Raw genomic sequence first — 16,924 nt, forward strand, 5'->3', positions numbered from 1 at the left:
TCTTCCGCAATTTCGCGAGATTTGGACTTTTCACCGAGCAACCAGAATATCCTCGGGAAATGAGACGTGGACGGTAGATTTACGGAGCTTACACCACTTAAATGTACTCGCGTGCCTAGCGGCATGTGGCCAATGTAAATTCGATGTACAAACACACACACACACACACACGATCATATGCATCCGCACAAGAGCGATCGACCCATTTCTGTTGGCAAGTTCGGGACAAAAAGCAATCGCGCCTACAAAGGAGGGTCGGTTCATCGTTTCGAATCGGCATGGCACAGGAACGGCGGTGCTTTATGCATCCCGGCCGACAATGCGGATTTGTATTGCAGGTACAGCGACCTGGCCTGGCTGACTGGCTGGCGGATCGTATCGGACTCTTCCCGGCCCGATAAGTCCGCTCCGCGCGCGTCTGTCAGCACCACGGTCCGCGTATGCACAATAATAATACACGTCGACTATCGAACGGCCCTCAGCGCGGCCCCGGCGAACCGCTACAATAATCCGGCGATCGAAGGCACTTTTCTATAATACTCGCCCGCCGCAGGAATTTCACACCTTCCGTCGCGGAATAAATTTTCAACAGCTCCGGAACGAACCCCCGAACTTTTCACGCTGACGTACGCGCAACGAGCTTTTCCGCCGCGCTTTCTCGCAGCGGGGTCCGGAAGCGAAATTCCTTTCGCCCATCAGTGTTCTTGTAATGAATTAATTAGTGTGACTTGAATTTTATAAAATTCTGACGCCCCGAATCGAAATTTTGGCCCACGTTGAACCTTTAATTCTACTATACCTATAGTAGAACCTAAGACAGTAAAAGAGGTCGAACTGCAAGTACAAAATTTACTCCTGCTGTGAAACCGATAGTGTCGGAAAATTCTGCTTTTGCCAATTTAGCATTAAAGTAGGTCCTTTTAAGTAGGAGCTAAAGTAAATTTTTAGAATTAAAGATTCAAAGGAGGAGTAAAAAGTATAATGTCATCAAAGTAGGTTATTGCTGGTCTACGTAGGTGCACAGATCAGCTCAGTAGGTGTAAATTATCCTTAAAAGTGTGAAAATATATAGTACCAACATTTCGACTCGGGGCAGTGCGTGAAAATGACTTAAAAAATTAACCGGGAAAGCCGAATGATTTTGTTGCGTGTAATTTTGTTGATCGTCGTAATCCAGAAACGTAATCGAATTTCTCTTCCCCGTATCAATGTCCTCCTGACAATTAAATAAATGTAATTTGAAATTGTTGCGTGGCGCGTCGCTATTAAAATGCCTTGAAAAATTAACGCAAAATGTGAAAAGCCGAACGTGTGTGTGTGTGTGTGTGACTTTGTCGATCGTCGTAATCTGGAAACGTAATCGAATTTCTCTTCTCCATCAGTGCCCCCGCGATAAATAAATGAACGTAATTTAAATTTTATAAAATCGTAACGTGGCGCGTCGACGTTAAAATGCCTTGAAAAATTAACGCGAAATGTGAACAGCCGAAGGATTTTAATCGCGATCTGCTCGAGGGACGCGAAAGTCGTGCCTTCGCGCGATTTCGCGACGATTTTAACGACGTCCGCGTGCGAAAATTAATTCGGCCGAATTGTCGGGCGACCCCAGAGGTCCCCTCGCGGCGGGGCGGCACGGAGGTGAAAGAGGATACTCGAGAAAAACGGACGCGAAAGCGACAATTAAGTCGGGGCGGCATCGCGCTCGCGCCGAGCGTATTTGCGCGTCGGATTATTTCTGCATTAATGCCCGGCTGTTTTGTTGCGCAAGTTCTCGTTAACGATCCCCCCCCGCGGCGGCCACCACCAGTGTGCATTCGGTGACATTTGAGAGGAAAAGTGGCCGAGCCTCGCTTCGCCGGGCGATACCGGGCGCTCGCGCGACTGTATTTATCGCCGAGCGGAGTCTCGCGGTCCGTCGTAGGCTAATAAAACCTGCAACCACTGCGGTGTGACACACACTCTGGGGGAAAAAAAGACAGCAAGCTACTTTGGGGCCCACAATTAGTGATCCAATTATTTGGATTGTTCGTAACTCTACTCTGCGACAAAAGTTTGACCGTTGTCTTTTGTAGTTTAGCGACTTAACATTTCGGTTAGTGCCTCTTAAGTGAAAATTATCTTTGCGCTACTGAACATCGACAGAACTAATTGAGAGAATTGATTAGTGTTACTTTAAAATCTTGGATACAGGTAGAATAGCTAATTATGATTTTTAGTTGCGCGGGGTAAAATTCGTAAAAGATTAGAGCTACGGACAATCCAAATAATTCGATTACTAATTGTGGGCCCCAAAATGGGTTGCTGCCTTTTTTTCTCCCAGAGCACACATACATACACACACACACACACACACACACACACACACAATTAACGATTGCGAGAGCGAAAGAGAGAACGGGGAGAGGAAAAACTACGAAGAGGAGAAAAAAAGGACACGTTAAAGTCTCGTAAGTCGGTTTCGCGAGCTGTCTTCTCTTTGGACACTTTGCGCAGCTCTATTTTTTTTTCCAGCAGCTGCATACGTCGTCGCGCGCGCGGCATTACTGTCGCGAATTGAAATAACCGAGACGAAAATTGCCGCCAAGTGGAAAACGAAAGGGGCCTCTTAAACTCCGTTCTCCGAGGAAACCGGGGTGATCGTTAATCCAAATGAATCACCGGATATCGCCCGGTTTAATGCATCGGGACCCTCGGCGGCACTGCGTTCACCAGCGCGAGACGACGGCGCGCGCTCTCTCGCCCTTTAACCGCGTGTTTTTACAGCGCCGAGAGCCCGGGCGCCCGACATTATCGCGGAGCGGCAATAATAGCGCGGAGTAAATTATCCGTGATTTGCGAGCGCCGTAATGCGCGCGATTAACATTTTAATAGCGAGTTTTATTCGCGCGCCCGTGCGCAACCGCGACCGCGGGACATTTACGCGAGTCCGCCCCGCGTGCGTGCGCAAATTCTCTCTCCCTCTCTCTCTCTCTCTCTGCACGCTTCTTTTTTCTCGCCACGATTGTTCCGTATGCCGAAGTGCCAGGAGAGACCGAGGTCGGCCGGCGGGCGACGTCGAAACGTTGCATTTTAAAAAGGCGAATGCTCGTCAGGGGCCCTTGGCATTTGACGCGTACGTCTGTTAACCGCGTTGTTTTGTCAGTCGCCGTCTGAAAAACAGACTCGTTAGCGGCGATTTAGTCGCGTCGAGGAAGAGAAAGGGCGGCGAGAGCGAGCGAGGGAAATAAAGGTAACGCTAATGAAATCAGAAGGCCGTTGAAGGGGCGCGAGAGTCCGCGCGCACCCCGCTCGTGGCGCGCTAGAATTTCATTTTCAGGGGCACCGCTCGGACGTACGTATATACATTTAGACAAAGCGATGGAAAATTTCATCAGCGAGAGTGCGAAAGAATAGACTCGGCATATTCTATATTTAACGGCGACGGCGGGCCTTTAACCCGCGGGGAGCGAGCTGCTCCGGGAATAATTTTCAGCGAGGGCGGTTCACGCGGCACTCGCGGTCGGCGGCTTCTGGGATTTTTCAGGTGAAGCCGAAACGGCTTCGAGCGTCAAGCGACTTGGAGGCTGGTTGGAAACTTATCGGGGAGAACATGCGAGAGGAGTAACGTGCGTGTGTGGGGAGTGTACGCGTGTGTATGCACTGAAAAAAATTTCTGGTTGAATATGGACGAATCGGATAATTCCTTTAGGATTTACCAGAATTCCTTTAGGATTTACCAGAATTTCTGTAGGATTACAGGAATTCTGGTAAATCCTAAAGGAATTCTGGTAAATCCTAAAGGAATTTCTGTAGGATTGCGGGAATTCTGGTAAATCCTAAAGGAATTTCTGTAGGATTACAGGAATTCTGGTAAATCCTAAAGGAATTCTGGTAAATCCTAAAGGAATTATCTGATTCGTCCATATTCAACCAGAAATTTTTTTCAGTGTGTGTATGCGAGTGTACGGGTGTACTCTCGTGCTCGTTGGACAATACGACAAACAATTTTCTGGCAGTACAGTTCTGGCAGTACACCACTTACAGGGATGGAGGCGGGCTTGTTGACCACGACGACGTCCTCGTCCATGTGTATCACCGTGATCGGCTCCGAGGTGACAGGCACCTCGTGTCTGCAACACACCAATCGCAACCAGCTTAACGTGGCTTTGTTCCGTTTGCGCTTGCACGCCTCGCACACGCACACGCACACACACACACACACACAGCCAGACACACGCGCAGACACGCGCACACATTCGCACGTACACGCGGCAGACGCATCGAGAAGCCGGGGTGGCTTTCGCGTGAGTAGACGGCGCGCCCGTGGGAAGTACCGACTTGGATAGAAGCTAACCGGTGATCAAGTCCGACGGGCGGGTAATTACCGTAATGCGCGGGGAGAAACGGCTGCGGCCGATCGCCGATTGATAGTCGCGGACCGTCGGGCTTATCGCGATCCGGTACCGGCGATCGGCAGCGGTCCGACACCCGCGCTGCGCCCTTTCGCGATTCTATTCGCGCGTGCGGATCGATCGCGCGCGCATCGTCCGACCGCGGGAGGCGGGGAAATCGCGCCGATTCCGCCGCGAGGCGCAAAAGCGCGCGGATAGCCGACGACGGGGAGAGGATCGGGAACGGCGTCGCGGAAATGCAATATAAAAGCGGCGCTTTTATCCAAACGTTGTGGTAAACGAGGGGCGAAGGGTGTCGCGCGAGGAGAGACGGCGGGACGGAGCGGGTATGGGCGAGCAGGGGGAAATAAACCCGAAAAAATAAGGGGGAAAAGAAGAAATAAATACGGCGGGTGGATGCACGTGCACGCGGCGGCCCCAATTATGAGTTCCATCTACCTAATGCATTTCCACTCCGCAAAACTACGGTCGCGCCCACTGCGTGTCCTGTGCACGTGCATTCTCTCCGCGCGCACAATAAGGAGACCTCGAGAGGGGGCGAAAAAAAAAAGAAGGAGCGCCGCGGCGGAAGAGAAAGAAGAGGGCGGGAGGGAAGGAGGGTGAAAGAGAGCCTTCGGCGCATCGAGATTGGATTTGCAAAATCTTTTCCCGTCACTTTGCAAAGTGCCTCGTTCACGATAAATGGCGTTTGCGACGAAGGCCGGATAGCTGCGAATATCGGATAAAACACGTGACAAACAGAATTCAATTTGGCGAGCAAGACGTTCGTAAACTTTATAAATTGCGACACTCGTGGCGAAAATCCCGGAGGGCCGCCGCGCCTCTCTCTCTCTCCCTCTCTCTCTCTCTCTCGAAAACTAATCGCGAGTCGATGCATCGTTAGCTCCATTCTCATGTGAATCACGGCCCGGAATAGACCCGGCGAGCCGCGAAGACGTACACCGCGGCGTGCTAAGGCCACGAGAGCCGTTGTTAAATCGTAAAAGTAGATCGGGGGCAAATTTATATAATGGCATTTCATGGCTGAGAGCGACAAGTTTTCACCTCGCAAAACGTAATAACAGGGGGATTTTTCGCGATCGTTTGATACGTGTGTCAAAGTGTACCAGAGCGTACACTCGGCCGTCATGAATGCTTTTACACCTGAAAGTAGCCGTTAAGTGGAATACATTCCGGCAGAACAATTCATTTTGTTAAAATCAATTTTGCTATTCGATATCTTTAGCGTCCTCCTTCAGGCGGAAAGGCCACTCATAAACCACGAGTGTACACCATAGATATGATATATCTGGACCGAGCGTTTGCCTTTATTTGAGCAGTGGGGGGTGGATGTTCACGTGGAAAAGGACAAACTCTGTTTCGTGCTATTTCGTTCTCTCTTGTTTACATGCGAACGAAAGAGAACGAAATAGCACAAAACAGAGCTTGTCCTTTTCTACGTGAAAGATATATTATGTCTATGGTGTGCACTGGTACACTTTAGTGTATGTATCAGACAGTCGCTAAAAATCGCCTAAAATTGTACTTCGGTGCGTAGAGGAAAGTCCCCTATTATGAGACAGGCACCCAATATCAGATAGCAGGTTTCCAACTAACGATGAATTTTTCACTGAACAAACTTCAAGGGCAATAAATTTCTGGTGGAACCAACAGATGACCTATTAAGTTAGCAGACACTGCGCTCTCGTATCAAGAACCCACCTCATAATAATAATAATTAATCGATTCGATTCGGAAATGTTTCGTTTCAGTGAGCGACATTTAGAGAAAAGTCCCCTATTATGAGATAAGCTCCTAATGTGGGATAGCGGAGTTTCCGCTAAATGAATAGGCATCGTCTGTTGGTTCCACCGTGAATTGTTTGCTCCTGGAGTGAAATCTGTTTAGCGGAAAATTAGATCGCGTAATCGTTGCGAAAAATGACTTGCCATTGAATTTGGACGTTGAGAACCTGCTAGCTCGTATTAGAATTCTACCCCGTAGAGAACCCTCCTCTATTAATCTAATCGGCCAGAATTGAAACAATGGAACGCGATTAACGCGTCGTTACGTCTCTGAGATCGCCTTGTCACTATTGCGTGCATCACATTGACAGAAAAACCCACGGTGTTAGTCACGCACTATTCTAATCCTTCAGCTCTATCGGTTACGCACAGATATCTATGTGTTGTCCCACTTCCCTGTCAAGCGCAAGGTAGAAACCATTGAAAAATTATCATACAATAGATACACATGTATACTTATACCTGCGGCACGTATAATCGAGTGCCCGTTACAGTTTTCATTCGACACACTCTTCCGCTCCGTGTGTCCTCGGGTTCTCTTTAGGGAAAATAATTCATGTCTCGCGTGGAGAGTCGAAATGCACGTACTATGTGTACGAGACCGAAAATAAGCAACTCCTATCTTCCAATTGGCTGACACGATATTATGCAAGCTCACAACGAAAGGCAATAAATCGCTTCCGTCTCGTAAATCACATTTCCGCTACAGCATTTCGGGCTCGCCACTCTCGGGGTATCTCCGTTGTGAATAACACACACGCGGGCGTACCTTAAAGTTCGCGACGGAATTTCGTGGCGGTATGACACGAAGGGAACATTAAATCATATATTATATATTGGCGTCCCGTCGAGATGACGTCAGATAACACGATGCGCCCGCTAAACGCAACGATTCTCTTATCCTATCTTTAGCAACGCCGGCGCGACTATTTCAGATGCTCCGCCGCTTTCAGGTTCACCGTCAATTGTGACAAATGGAAACGCGAACTCTCCATTTGCCGTGTCCCAGAACTGAGGTAACGATATGTGCGATTACTGGAAATAAAGTTACCTTTATAGCAAACGATACACTGTAAATAAAACGCGATGGAACACCCGTCTTCCGTACTTGGAACCTAATCGACCAAGTTATCCGACAGGCGGATTTCACGCTGGCTTTCTTGATCCGAAATTCCGTTATTTTTCCAAAAGTATTCTCGAATTAGCTACACACATAACCAGGCTAACGATATTACCGGATATAAAATTGACGTTACAACGGACGATATATGCACAGAAAAAGAATATTCTTCTAAAAATATGCTTGGTTTCGATGTGAAAATCTTGAAATGAGATTACATTACCTCAAAACAAGAAAAACTTACTCGAACGAAGCATAAAAATATACGCTTATTATTTAAGAATACTTTTCTTGAATGGAAGAAAACAATATCGGATAGAAAATAACGTACTTTCAAATCGAAGATTATAACAATTCGATTGTCATAATAATTATATGTATTCTTGGAGTGACAATTATAGTATTTAAGCAAGACTGTAATATTGTTTGAATGCGAGTATTCGGTTGAATTGCGTATATTATAAAAATTGATCTGCCACTCTTTTTTTCCTGCGCGTATAAACGAAGTGAACGTGACGGTTTCCCGTAATTCGAACCCAATTCGCGACATTATGATATTTGGACCGCCGCCCGAAATTCTGTCATTTTTCCAAGATTCATTTTCCGTTCGACTGCATCCGTGTAAAATGTCGCGTGCCACGGTTTCTCGCCTATCCGCCCCGCCGTCGTTCGATTCGCGTGACATTCGAAAGGTGCGGCGACGTAACAATCGGCTTGCGTGTCGCTCGCCGGGCACGGCGCACGTCCTAAGTGCGCCTTCCAAATTTAACGCCGGGTCACATGCCGCGGCGACACACGGGCGTCTCCGCGCGCCCGCGAGATATACGCGCGCCGAGAGGGCCGCATTGGTACAGATCGCAATGATGCAAGAGCGCGACGATGTTATATCGTGGGATCAAGAGCGCGCGGTGGAGGGGCGGGAGGATTATTGTTCGTTAGTTACGACGGCCTACCGGATTTATTTTCGGTGCGGTCGCGACCGCGATAAACGGAATCGCGAGTCCGGGAATGGCCGACGACGGAGGGAGCGCGTCGAATACGCCCTGACAGATTTGTCCGCGTTAATTTGCGAGGACCCCGGCCGCGCGACCGAGAGGCCGCGAGCGAAAAGATCGAGGAATCATTTAACAATTAACCGGAACGTGCGCGCGACGTGCGCGTCTGCCGTTGTCGCGCGCGTGTTGCCTTTCCCACCGCGTCGAGACGTCGCGGATGAGAGAGGCGGACGCTGTTAATTGTAGCGTCGGGTCGCGCGAGCCTTTCGCCGGAATGATTGTTACAGCGCGCGCGCTGTTATAGAAATCACGGATTTCTATACACATTTTTCCTTAAAATTTATCCCAAAAAATCATGTAATCGTGGGACAACGTGGCACTTCGAAGAATTTTATGAAAGCTTTTTGAAATTTTACCACACGTTTTACTAGTAACTAGCTGCTAACCGAAGGTTAATTGATTCTCTGTCTCTTCTTAGATAACAAAATAGAAAAAGATAGGAAGTTGGCTGAACTCTGGTTAACAGTTAACCGACGTTTGTGAAACTGGCCCTTAGTCATCTGATCTACAACTCTGCATCCAGTAGGAAAAATAGTATCGTGTGCCGTTAACTTTAGTGTACATTTTGCTAGTAGAATGTATGGTAAAATTTCCAAAGACTCTCATAAAGTTGTTCAAACTGCCACGTTGCCCTACGATTACACAATTTTCAGGGTACATTTTAACCCTTTGAGGCACGGTGGTAACCCACGTTACCACCTCAACTTCTTTACTATTTGGCCATTTAATTTCTAGTTAACGCATTTAGGTCGGGTTTCTTGCATCTTTCGGATATCTTGGCAATAAAAGATCTTAGCAATAAAAAAAAGTTGAGTAGTCTTCGTAATCAGCGACCCCAGGAAACCCTCGTATACAAAGTTTCGCAAAAAAATGGTTCAATTGCAAAATGTACGCTGCAAAGGGTTAAGAGAAAATTCTTTCCGCGCATTTGCCGGCGGCCACGGCGCGACCGGCCGCGAATAAACCGTAGTCCGGACTACGAAATCAAGGAAGCGTACGGAAAATGATTTTATAATGAATGAATTTAGCGAAATTTCGGTACTCCGGCGCGGCTGTGTGGGCGGCTCTATATATGAATCGAATAATATTGACTCTGTCCGCGCGCGGCCGACGTTGATGCACGGCCGTCCCGATATTTTCCGTTTAAAACGAATGTTTATTTTGCCGGTTTTAAATTCTATGCGAATCATATGCAACGTCTATTTATATAAATACGCGCTCGAAACGTGTCGGAGCTCCATTACGCTTTTATTTTTTACCACGCTGTATTTGACGATCGAACGTATCGAGATTTACGTTGCCGTAAACAGAGATGTTTATAGAATTGTACACGTTACATATCGGCCGCGATGAGGCTAACGGAGGCGGGACTCGGGACGCGATTACACTCGTGTGTTAATTATGCGAATTATATATTAATTCGAATGCGCGCGGGGTCAATTGCAACTACGTATCGCGATCGCGCGTAATGTGACGCGTCTCTCTCTCTCTCTCGTTTCATACATACGTGTGTAGATTCACTTGTATTTTTACATATACGGTCCTACATTATAGCCAAATAATATTGACTCCACTTTCGCAATCACGCATCGCCGCCTCGCGACGCGATGCGTTTATACAATACGACGTTTACTGCTCTATTTTACAATGCGGAGAGGGATATGAAAGTTTTTATCGGCGCTTTTCGCGCATCATACGCGTTGGCGCATCTACGTTCTTGTCAAAAAACATTTGCGGCGTAATAGGAGCCGGTACACGTGCAATCTGCACAGAGGCAGACTGGAAAGCCCGCGATATGAAAATTTCAAGGCGCGTAATTTCAATGTAGCAGCATCAGCGGTACATAACGTGCGCGAGGCAAACGTCACGCGTCACGTTACGCGATCGCGATACGCTAGTCGCCGTCGACCCTGCGCGCATTCAAATTAATATATAATTCACGTAATTAGTGCATTAATGCAGTCGCGTACCCGGCTGCCGCCGTTGGCTCCGTCGCGACCGATCGTAAGGGCGACCGAGGAGCAACATCTGGCTCCGCCTGTAATTGTATCACTCCGTGTTTCGGTGCGGAGGAGCCGCTTTCGGGGAGATTTCGCCGGCTCGGCTAAATTTATGGTAACGACATTCTAACGAAATCAGCGCGAGTCGCCGTGGGAATTCACCGACGATCAACTTTTGCGTAACGAGAGTCATCATCGGTCGTCAGTACCGTCAGATTAGACCTCGACGAAACGTCACGGTCGGCTGCACGCACTATCTTGCAACACGAAGAGAGATTTTTAAACAAGCCACGAGAGAGAAACGTCCAATCAACGGCATACGCACGTAGACCAAGCATTCATACGCTTTAGCTATGAAGTGAGGCTGGAAGTTGGAGACAGAGATAAGCCAACGGTACGCGGTACTATTTTTCCTACTGAGTTGCCTGCGAGAACCAATAAGGATGCAGAGTTTTTCATCAGGTGACTTGAGACTAAAGCCTGATTGGCTCTCGTAAGCAATCCAGTAGGAATAATAGCGTCGTGTGCCGCTGGCTTTATTCATTAATGCGTGGACTTGCATTTTTATCATCATTTCTCTCACTGTACTACCACGGACTTCAATAGAGGCTGTGTGAACTACAGCCTGAAACTCATCGATGTATAGATGGGAATAAAGATTATGAAAATGTGAATCCTAGTAAAACTGAGGTCCGGGCATTAATGAATAAGAACTGTACCTAACCTTTTCACTGGCAGTGATAGAATGCTTAAGCTAGAGTGAGAAAGCAGTAGACGCAAAATAGCTATCTCACTCTTAAATATGCGGCTTCGCTCTGGAGACCGGAATGCTTGGTCTACGTACATGTGTCATTGCCTCCAATGCTAATGCCATTTAAAAAAAAACTGCATATTAATTGCCGCGCGCGAATTTTATTACAATTCTCCTCTAACGTCTCTATCGTGAAATCGTTACCAGCTGTCATTTGAGTTAACGACGTATTCAATAAAGTCGCAGCCGTTCGTCGAGAATCGATGTAACTGGCACCACTACCTTCCGCCGCGGAACCAGTAACAGCTTCATGCATGAAACATCGATTCGGTCCAATACGCTTTAATGTGTCAAAGCGATCTCTGCTTATCGTGGAGACCGCGGCTGGTGACTATTCGAATTCACCCGCACGAACTATCAAGTTCTATCGAGATGAATGCTCGTGCAATGAATAACGTGATTATCGCTCAACAGATCGGCAGCTAGAACGGACTTATATCGGCAGTTAATTGTCTACTCGTCGACGTCGACTTCCCGCAACATCTTCCAGCCGATTGTCTAGCTCCACCGCCATTATCTTGGTTAATATTAATGATATGATAATTGTCCGATACTGCTGTCTGGCTTAATCGATTCGAATCGGAAATATTTCCTTTCAGTGATATAGGCAGTGACAGATAGAGAAAAGTCCCCTATTATGAGATAAGATCTTAATGTGGGATAGCGGAGTTTCTCTACATAGTAAAATGTATGGTCAAATTTCAAACAACTTAACTTTTTGCCGTTGGAGTGAAGTCTGTTTAGTGGAAAATTCATCGTTAGATCGTGTGATCGTCGCGAAAAAGGATTCGTCATTGAAGTTGGACGGTGAAAACCTACTATCTCATATTAGAATCCTATCTCATAATAAAGAACTTTCCTCTATGTGACGGTTAGAGCTCCAATTACTAATACTATAATAATTATAATTAGAGTACGTGCACACATAGAATACAAATAGAAATATACTTTTCTCAAACACACGCGATTGTTCCGTGTATAAATTAAACTTGATGCATATCCCGAGACGCAATTTTATTTTCTCACACAACTCTTCTCTATTCCCGCGATTCCCGAGCGTCCGCAGAATCGTTCGGTTGTCTCTCGAGGAAGGATTTTTCCCGGGACTCATTAGCTACTTTCTGAAGTAGCATTTCGCGCGATTTCGCTTCGTTACCCAAACAGACAGGTCGATTCTGAGGCCGCGGTTAAATTTCCCAAAGGCACAAAGGACCGCGCGGACGTAAAACGATTATCGAGCGATCAAGCCGCGGGATAGATTTCGCCCGGCCAAGTTCAGCGGCAAGCAGATAGGTCGTTAATTTCGCCGGATTGCAGGCGAATCCCGAGATCTTGTCGCGGCGGAATGCGCTCTCGAGACACACCCCGGGAACACTTGGAATTTAAACAAGAGCCCGGGCCCGGGTCCGACACGGGCGGCATCGACGCCGCGAAAGGAGCAGGACCGATTGACATAGAGGACCGTAAGGGAACGTGGCCGAGTTAATTGCAGTTGGAAACTGTCAGATTCCTAGGCTACCTGGCCTAGATCTCGAAAAACACTACAATGGCCGGGACTGTGACTACGTCGCGTAAGCTTTGACTTAAACGTGATCGTCGTGGACTAGTTAACGTTATCTCCATCAATCTCTTTCTCTATCGGAGATGTACGCGATTACCTAGGTACATTTAGTTGCATTTTCTGTGTAAACTGATGAAGACACTGCAAAATCAGTCTTCGATGACACTCTATGAAGCAGGCTTGTATCTTCACGTCATTAAGGACATGAGCGGAATGGCTGTCTTGTATTCTTAAAACAATGTTTTATGTTTTAAGTCTTTGCTCTGCTTAGGATCATTTATGTTAAACATAACGTGCGACCACCTACGTTAGGCTCTCATAGCTTTTTCGACGTTTCATTTATGTCCACACACGGAGTCTTCAACTTCATTTAAAAATAATTATCTCCCAATTTTTCTCGCTTGAAACACCGAGAATGCCAGACGGGATTCGTATGTTCGTTCAGCGCTACATATTTTCGACGAGTTGTTTAAGGCGCCTCTGACGTACCGCTGGAAAAACGTGGGGACGGCGCCAATGCAAAGACGCAAGCAGATTATATCAACTCGGTGGGTCAACATCACGGACTCCTTCGCGACGCGGCCGCGGTGTCGAATTAGAATTTCATGAGAATCCTCAATTAGTTTGAGCATGCATAGGCAGCTCGTCGCGCACTCCTAGGCACACAGACCGTAAGACGAGGCGGTGACTTCCTCCGGTAATAGACGGCGACTCCTTCTCGCCAATTTCAAATTACGTCGTGACCGCTAAATCTACCGAGAGATTAATCCATCGCAAATTATACGTTAGCCACCGTGGGAAAAAAAAGCGCCCCGCGGACGTTCCGCGCGGGAAGGAGGTAATCTCCTCTCTCCGCCTAATCTCCACCTCTGGAAAACGAACGCCCCCTATCGCGTTTTCTCACGGTTTCCTCGAACTGGCGTATAATAAAGTGCGCCTCGCGCGGCCGCGCGATACAAAATCGACGGATGTCGCCGGCAAAACTTCAGACCTTTCCCTTTAATCACCCGAGTCGAAATTTTGGTCCTATGTTGAACATTTCATTCTACTTTATAGTAGAACCTAAGATAGTAAAAGAGGTCGAGCTGCAAGTACAAAATTTACTCCTACTTTGAAACCGATAGCGTCGGAAATTTCTACTTTTGCCAATTCAGCATTAAAGTCCTTTTAAGTAGGAGCTAAAGTAAATTTTTAGAATTAAAGATTCAAGGGATGAGTAAAAAATATAATGCCATCAAAGTAGGTTATTGCTGGTCTATGTAGGTATATAGGTCAGCTAAGTAGGTGTAAATTAGCCTTAAAAGTGTCAAAATAGTACCAAAATTTTGACTCGAGCATATTCGCAGAAATACACCTCCGCTCGTACGGGCGCATTTAGATAAGCGGTTTATCGGTGCTGCCATCGCGTAAAATTATTCAATTTTCGCGCGAGCTAGCCGGAAGGGAGCCGGGCGCGCGTCTCGGCGAGACCAAAGGCTTACACGAGAGCAAGCGGCGGCGTCGGCGGCGACGGTGATGCACGGGGGTGATAGAGAAGCGTGTCGCGGGTCGAGGGCGCGACTGGAGGTCCGGCGACAGGTTGATTTATTAACGTGGACCGGGTGGCGATGGTATCGGGACGGGAGGTCGGGGGTCGGGCGCCTCCTTCTGCGCCTCGCCCTCGTGTCCGCAACACGTAAGGAGAGCGCCCGCAGGTGTCCTGCCTTATCGCTCGCGGATCGCGCATGGATTTCCATGCTCCGGCCCAGGGGTGCATGGCGCCCAACCCGTTCTCCACGACGTGCCCGACAATTCTGGCTCCTGTCCTCGCCCGGCGCTAGCGAAATTCCGCGCGGAAGATCTCGCGCGCTCTCTCTCTCTCTCTCCTTTCACTCGCGCTTTCCGCCTCCGCGACTCTGCGGTCTCTTGTCATCGTCAAAACGCATCGCGTTACGTCTCGCGACCCTAACGCGCCTCGGTTGCGCACCCCTGCTTCCCTATAGCTTCTTGCACCGCAACGCCGTCATGCGTTTTCGCGATCGATCTCCGCGCTGATTACTCCCCGCTCGTGACTCGGCCAAATCCGCCGAGAGTCGATCAGAAAGCGGATATTAACCGGATTACTTCTTCAACGAACGTTACGAACCGGGCCCGGTCGCATTCCGCAAGACATTTCGCAAGACGTTCCGCGAGGATGGAGACCGGTGACACGATCGATATTGCGAGAAGAAGCTCGGCAAGATTAATCGTTCGGAAGGGCGAAGATGAGGGCGAAGAGAACGCGCATTCTATTATACGTTACGTTGCCGGTGCATCGACGGGGCCCAACTCGCCTGCGAAATTACACGGCGCTGACGGTGATGCGGATCGTTCGCCTACAGAGAGAGAGAGGCTCTTCCGGCTAATTGAATCATCCCACCTAATTTCCCGCATCACCGGGAGGGACGCGCCGCGCGAGAAAGGCAGACAGACAGACAGAGAGAAACAACGTAGGCAGACCCGAGGAACGATTCCGAAATGAAGGCCCGGAGCGTGCTCGACGCTCGTCACGCCCACGAGTTTTCCCGCAAAGACGAGAGGGTGTTCTGGACCATCGGTCGGGGGTTCCACGGACACCGAGACATTAATTGAAAACCGATAGCGGTAAGCGCGTCTCCGCCGCTGAAACGACACTGCGCCAGTCGAGGAAGCCGTTGCCTCTGACGCTACCGTCGTAAGCGCTCGCCACGCGTGGCGAAACCTTGAGATCTCTATCTCCGTTCCGCGAGTTAACAATCAGCCACTCCGCCCACGGCCGCGCTCTGCAGATAATAATCGAACCACCGTGCAATTTCCATTCTACTTAACGTGGACCTTCTGTTTCTTGTCAACTGACGTGAGAAAGCAAAACTTCTTCCCTGTTGCCCGCGGCCGATCGGGGACGCGTTTTTCCGACGCGAGCGACTGAAGAAACGCGATAACGTGCTACCGGCGGTTCTCTCGTTACATCAATTAGCGCGCCGCGGGATCGAGCGCTCGTGGAATCGATTAACCCGTATCCTCGTCGCAAACACCACGTTGTTTACCAGAATTCTCCAGGACTCAACGGCTGCTTTAGGGAACAATTTTTCGGACTCGCGCGATGGGAATCGACACGTCGACGGTGCCGCGACGCGGTGATGGATGGCCCGAACGGAGCCGGTTGCGAAAGACCTCGGCGTTATCCGGCCGCGCGTCGCCGAAGCGCGATTGCGACACCGACGATCGCGTCCTTCGGTGTAGCTGCACCGTCAAACGCGCGAGCGACGTCGTGTCCTTCGAGGTATCGGTCGCCGCTTCGGCTTTCTCGCCCTCGAGGCGGGATTACCGAAGCCGTTTCTCCTCCGCACCTCCTTGTCCCCTTGGCCGTCGCGAATCCCCCCCGAGGGAGGACACGCTGTTCGAGGGGAAGCACCGGGACCTTTCCCTCGTCCTCGAGTTACGGACGGCTCGAGGAATTTCACGGCAGCGATCAAGCGGTGATTCGAGCGGATGATGTCAACTTAGGAGTTCTCGAGAGGGAGAGAGAGAGAAAAAAAACCGGTACGATAAACGGCAGTTTATAGCCGAGAGGCAACATTTTCGAAAGGGAGAATCTGGAACAGCGTGAAAGAGACTCTAGAGAATCGTCTGGTTTTAGATGACTAATTAGTCAACGCTGCGTGGGAAAAAAATGGAGCTGCCGTAGCTAAAAACTGCACGTGGTAACTAAACTTCAGGTGTAAAATATGGACAGCTAATAGTCAGTTGTGATGGCTAATATTTTGCTACTGTGCCTATTGCATTAGGTGCGACGGCGAACCGTTTGCTGCGGTGTGTAGAAATTTGTGCACTGAGAAAAATGACCGATTAAAATATAATCGGATAATCCAATTACATGATAACAAATTGTATATCCGATGAAAAATATTATCGGTTTTTCGATCAAATTTCATCGGTAACTGCATTTCATTAAATATACAGGGTGAGTCTTTTCATATCCGACAAAATTTTTGAGAAGGTAGAACGGATCGAGATGAACGGAAAAGTCCTGTACCATATTGCAATTTTCGTAATAGTTAACGAGTAATTAATTATTAAAAATCGTTGTCTTAGGCCGGCCTACCGTCCAATTCGAGCGCGTGGCAAGATGTGACCGCCCGGCGATCGATATTGCCATGCGCACATCTCGCCACGCGCTCGAATTGGGCGGTAGGCCGGCCTAA

General features: G+C 48.5%; 1 protein-coding gene across 2 annotated transcripts in view; it reads right to left on the bottom strand.

Annotated features, from left to right (window-relative positions):
* LOC105563666 (RNA pseudouridylate synthase domain-containing protein 2-like) overlaps window positions 1-16,924 on the bottom strand; it is a 143,843-nt gene that overhangs the window by 3,631 nt on the left and 123,288 nt on the right. For both annotated transcript variants that reach the window (XM_012015438.1, XM_012015439.1), the window contains one exon: window positions 4,022-4,109. In XM_012015438.1, the coding sequence (XP_011870828.1) occupies window positions 4,022-4,109 (88 nt within the window). The remainder of the gene's footprint in view (window positions 1-4,021; window positions 4,110-16,924) is intronic.

The sequence above is a fragment of the Vollenhovia emeryi genome, unplaced genomic scaffold (assembly GCF_000949405.1).
Source record: "Vollenhovia emeryi isolate VEMERY1.0 unplaced genomic scaffold, V.emery_V1.0 DF939172.1, whole genome shotgun sequence".
Taxonomy (NCBI): domain Eukaryota; kingdom Metazoa; phylum Arthropoda; class Insecta; order Hymenoptera; family Formicidae; genus Vollenhovia; species Vollenhovia emeryi.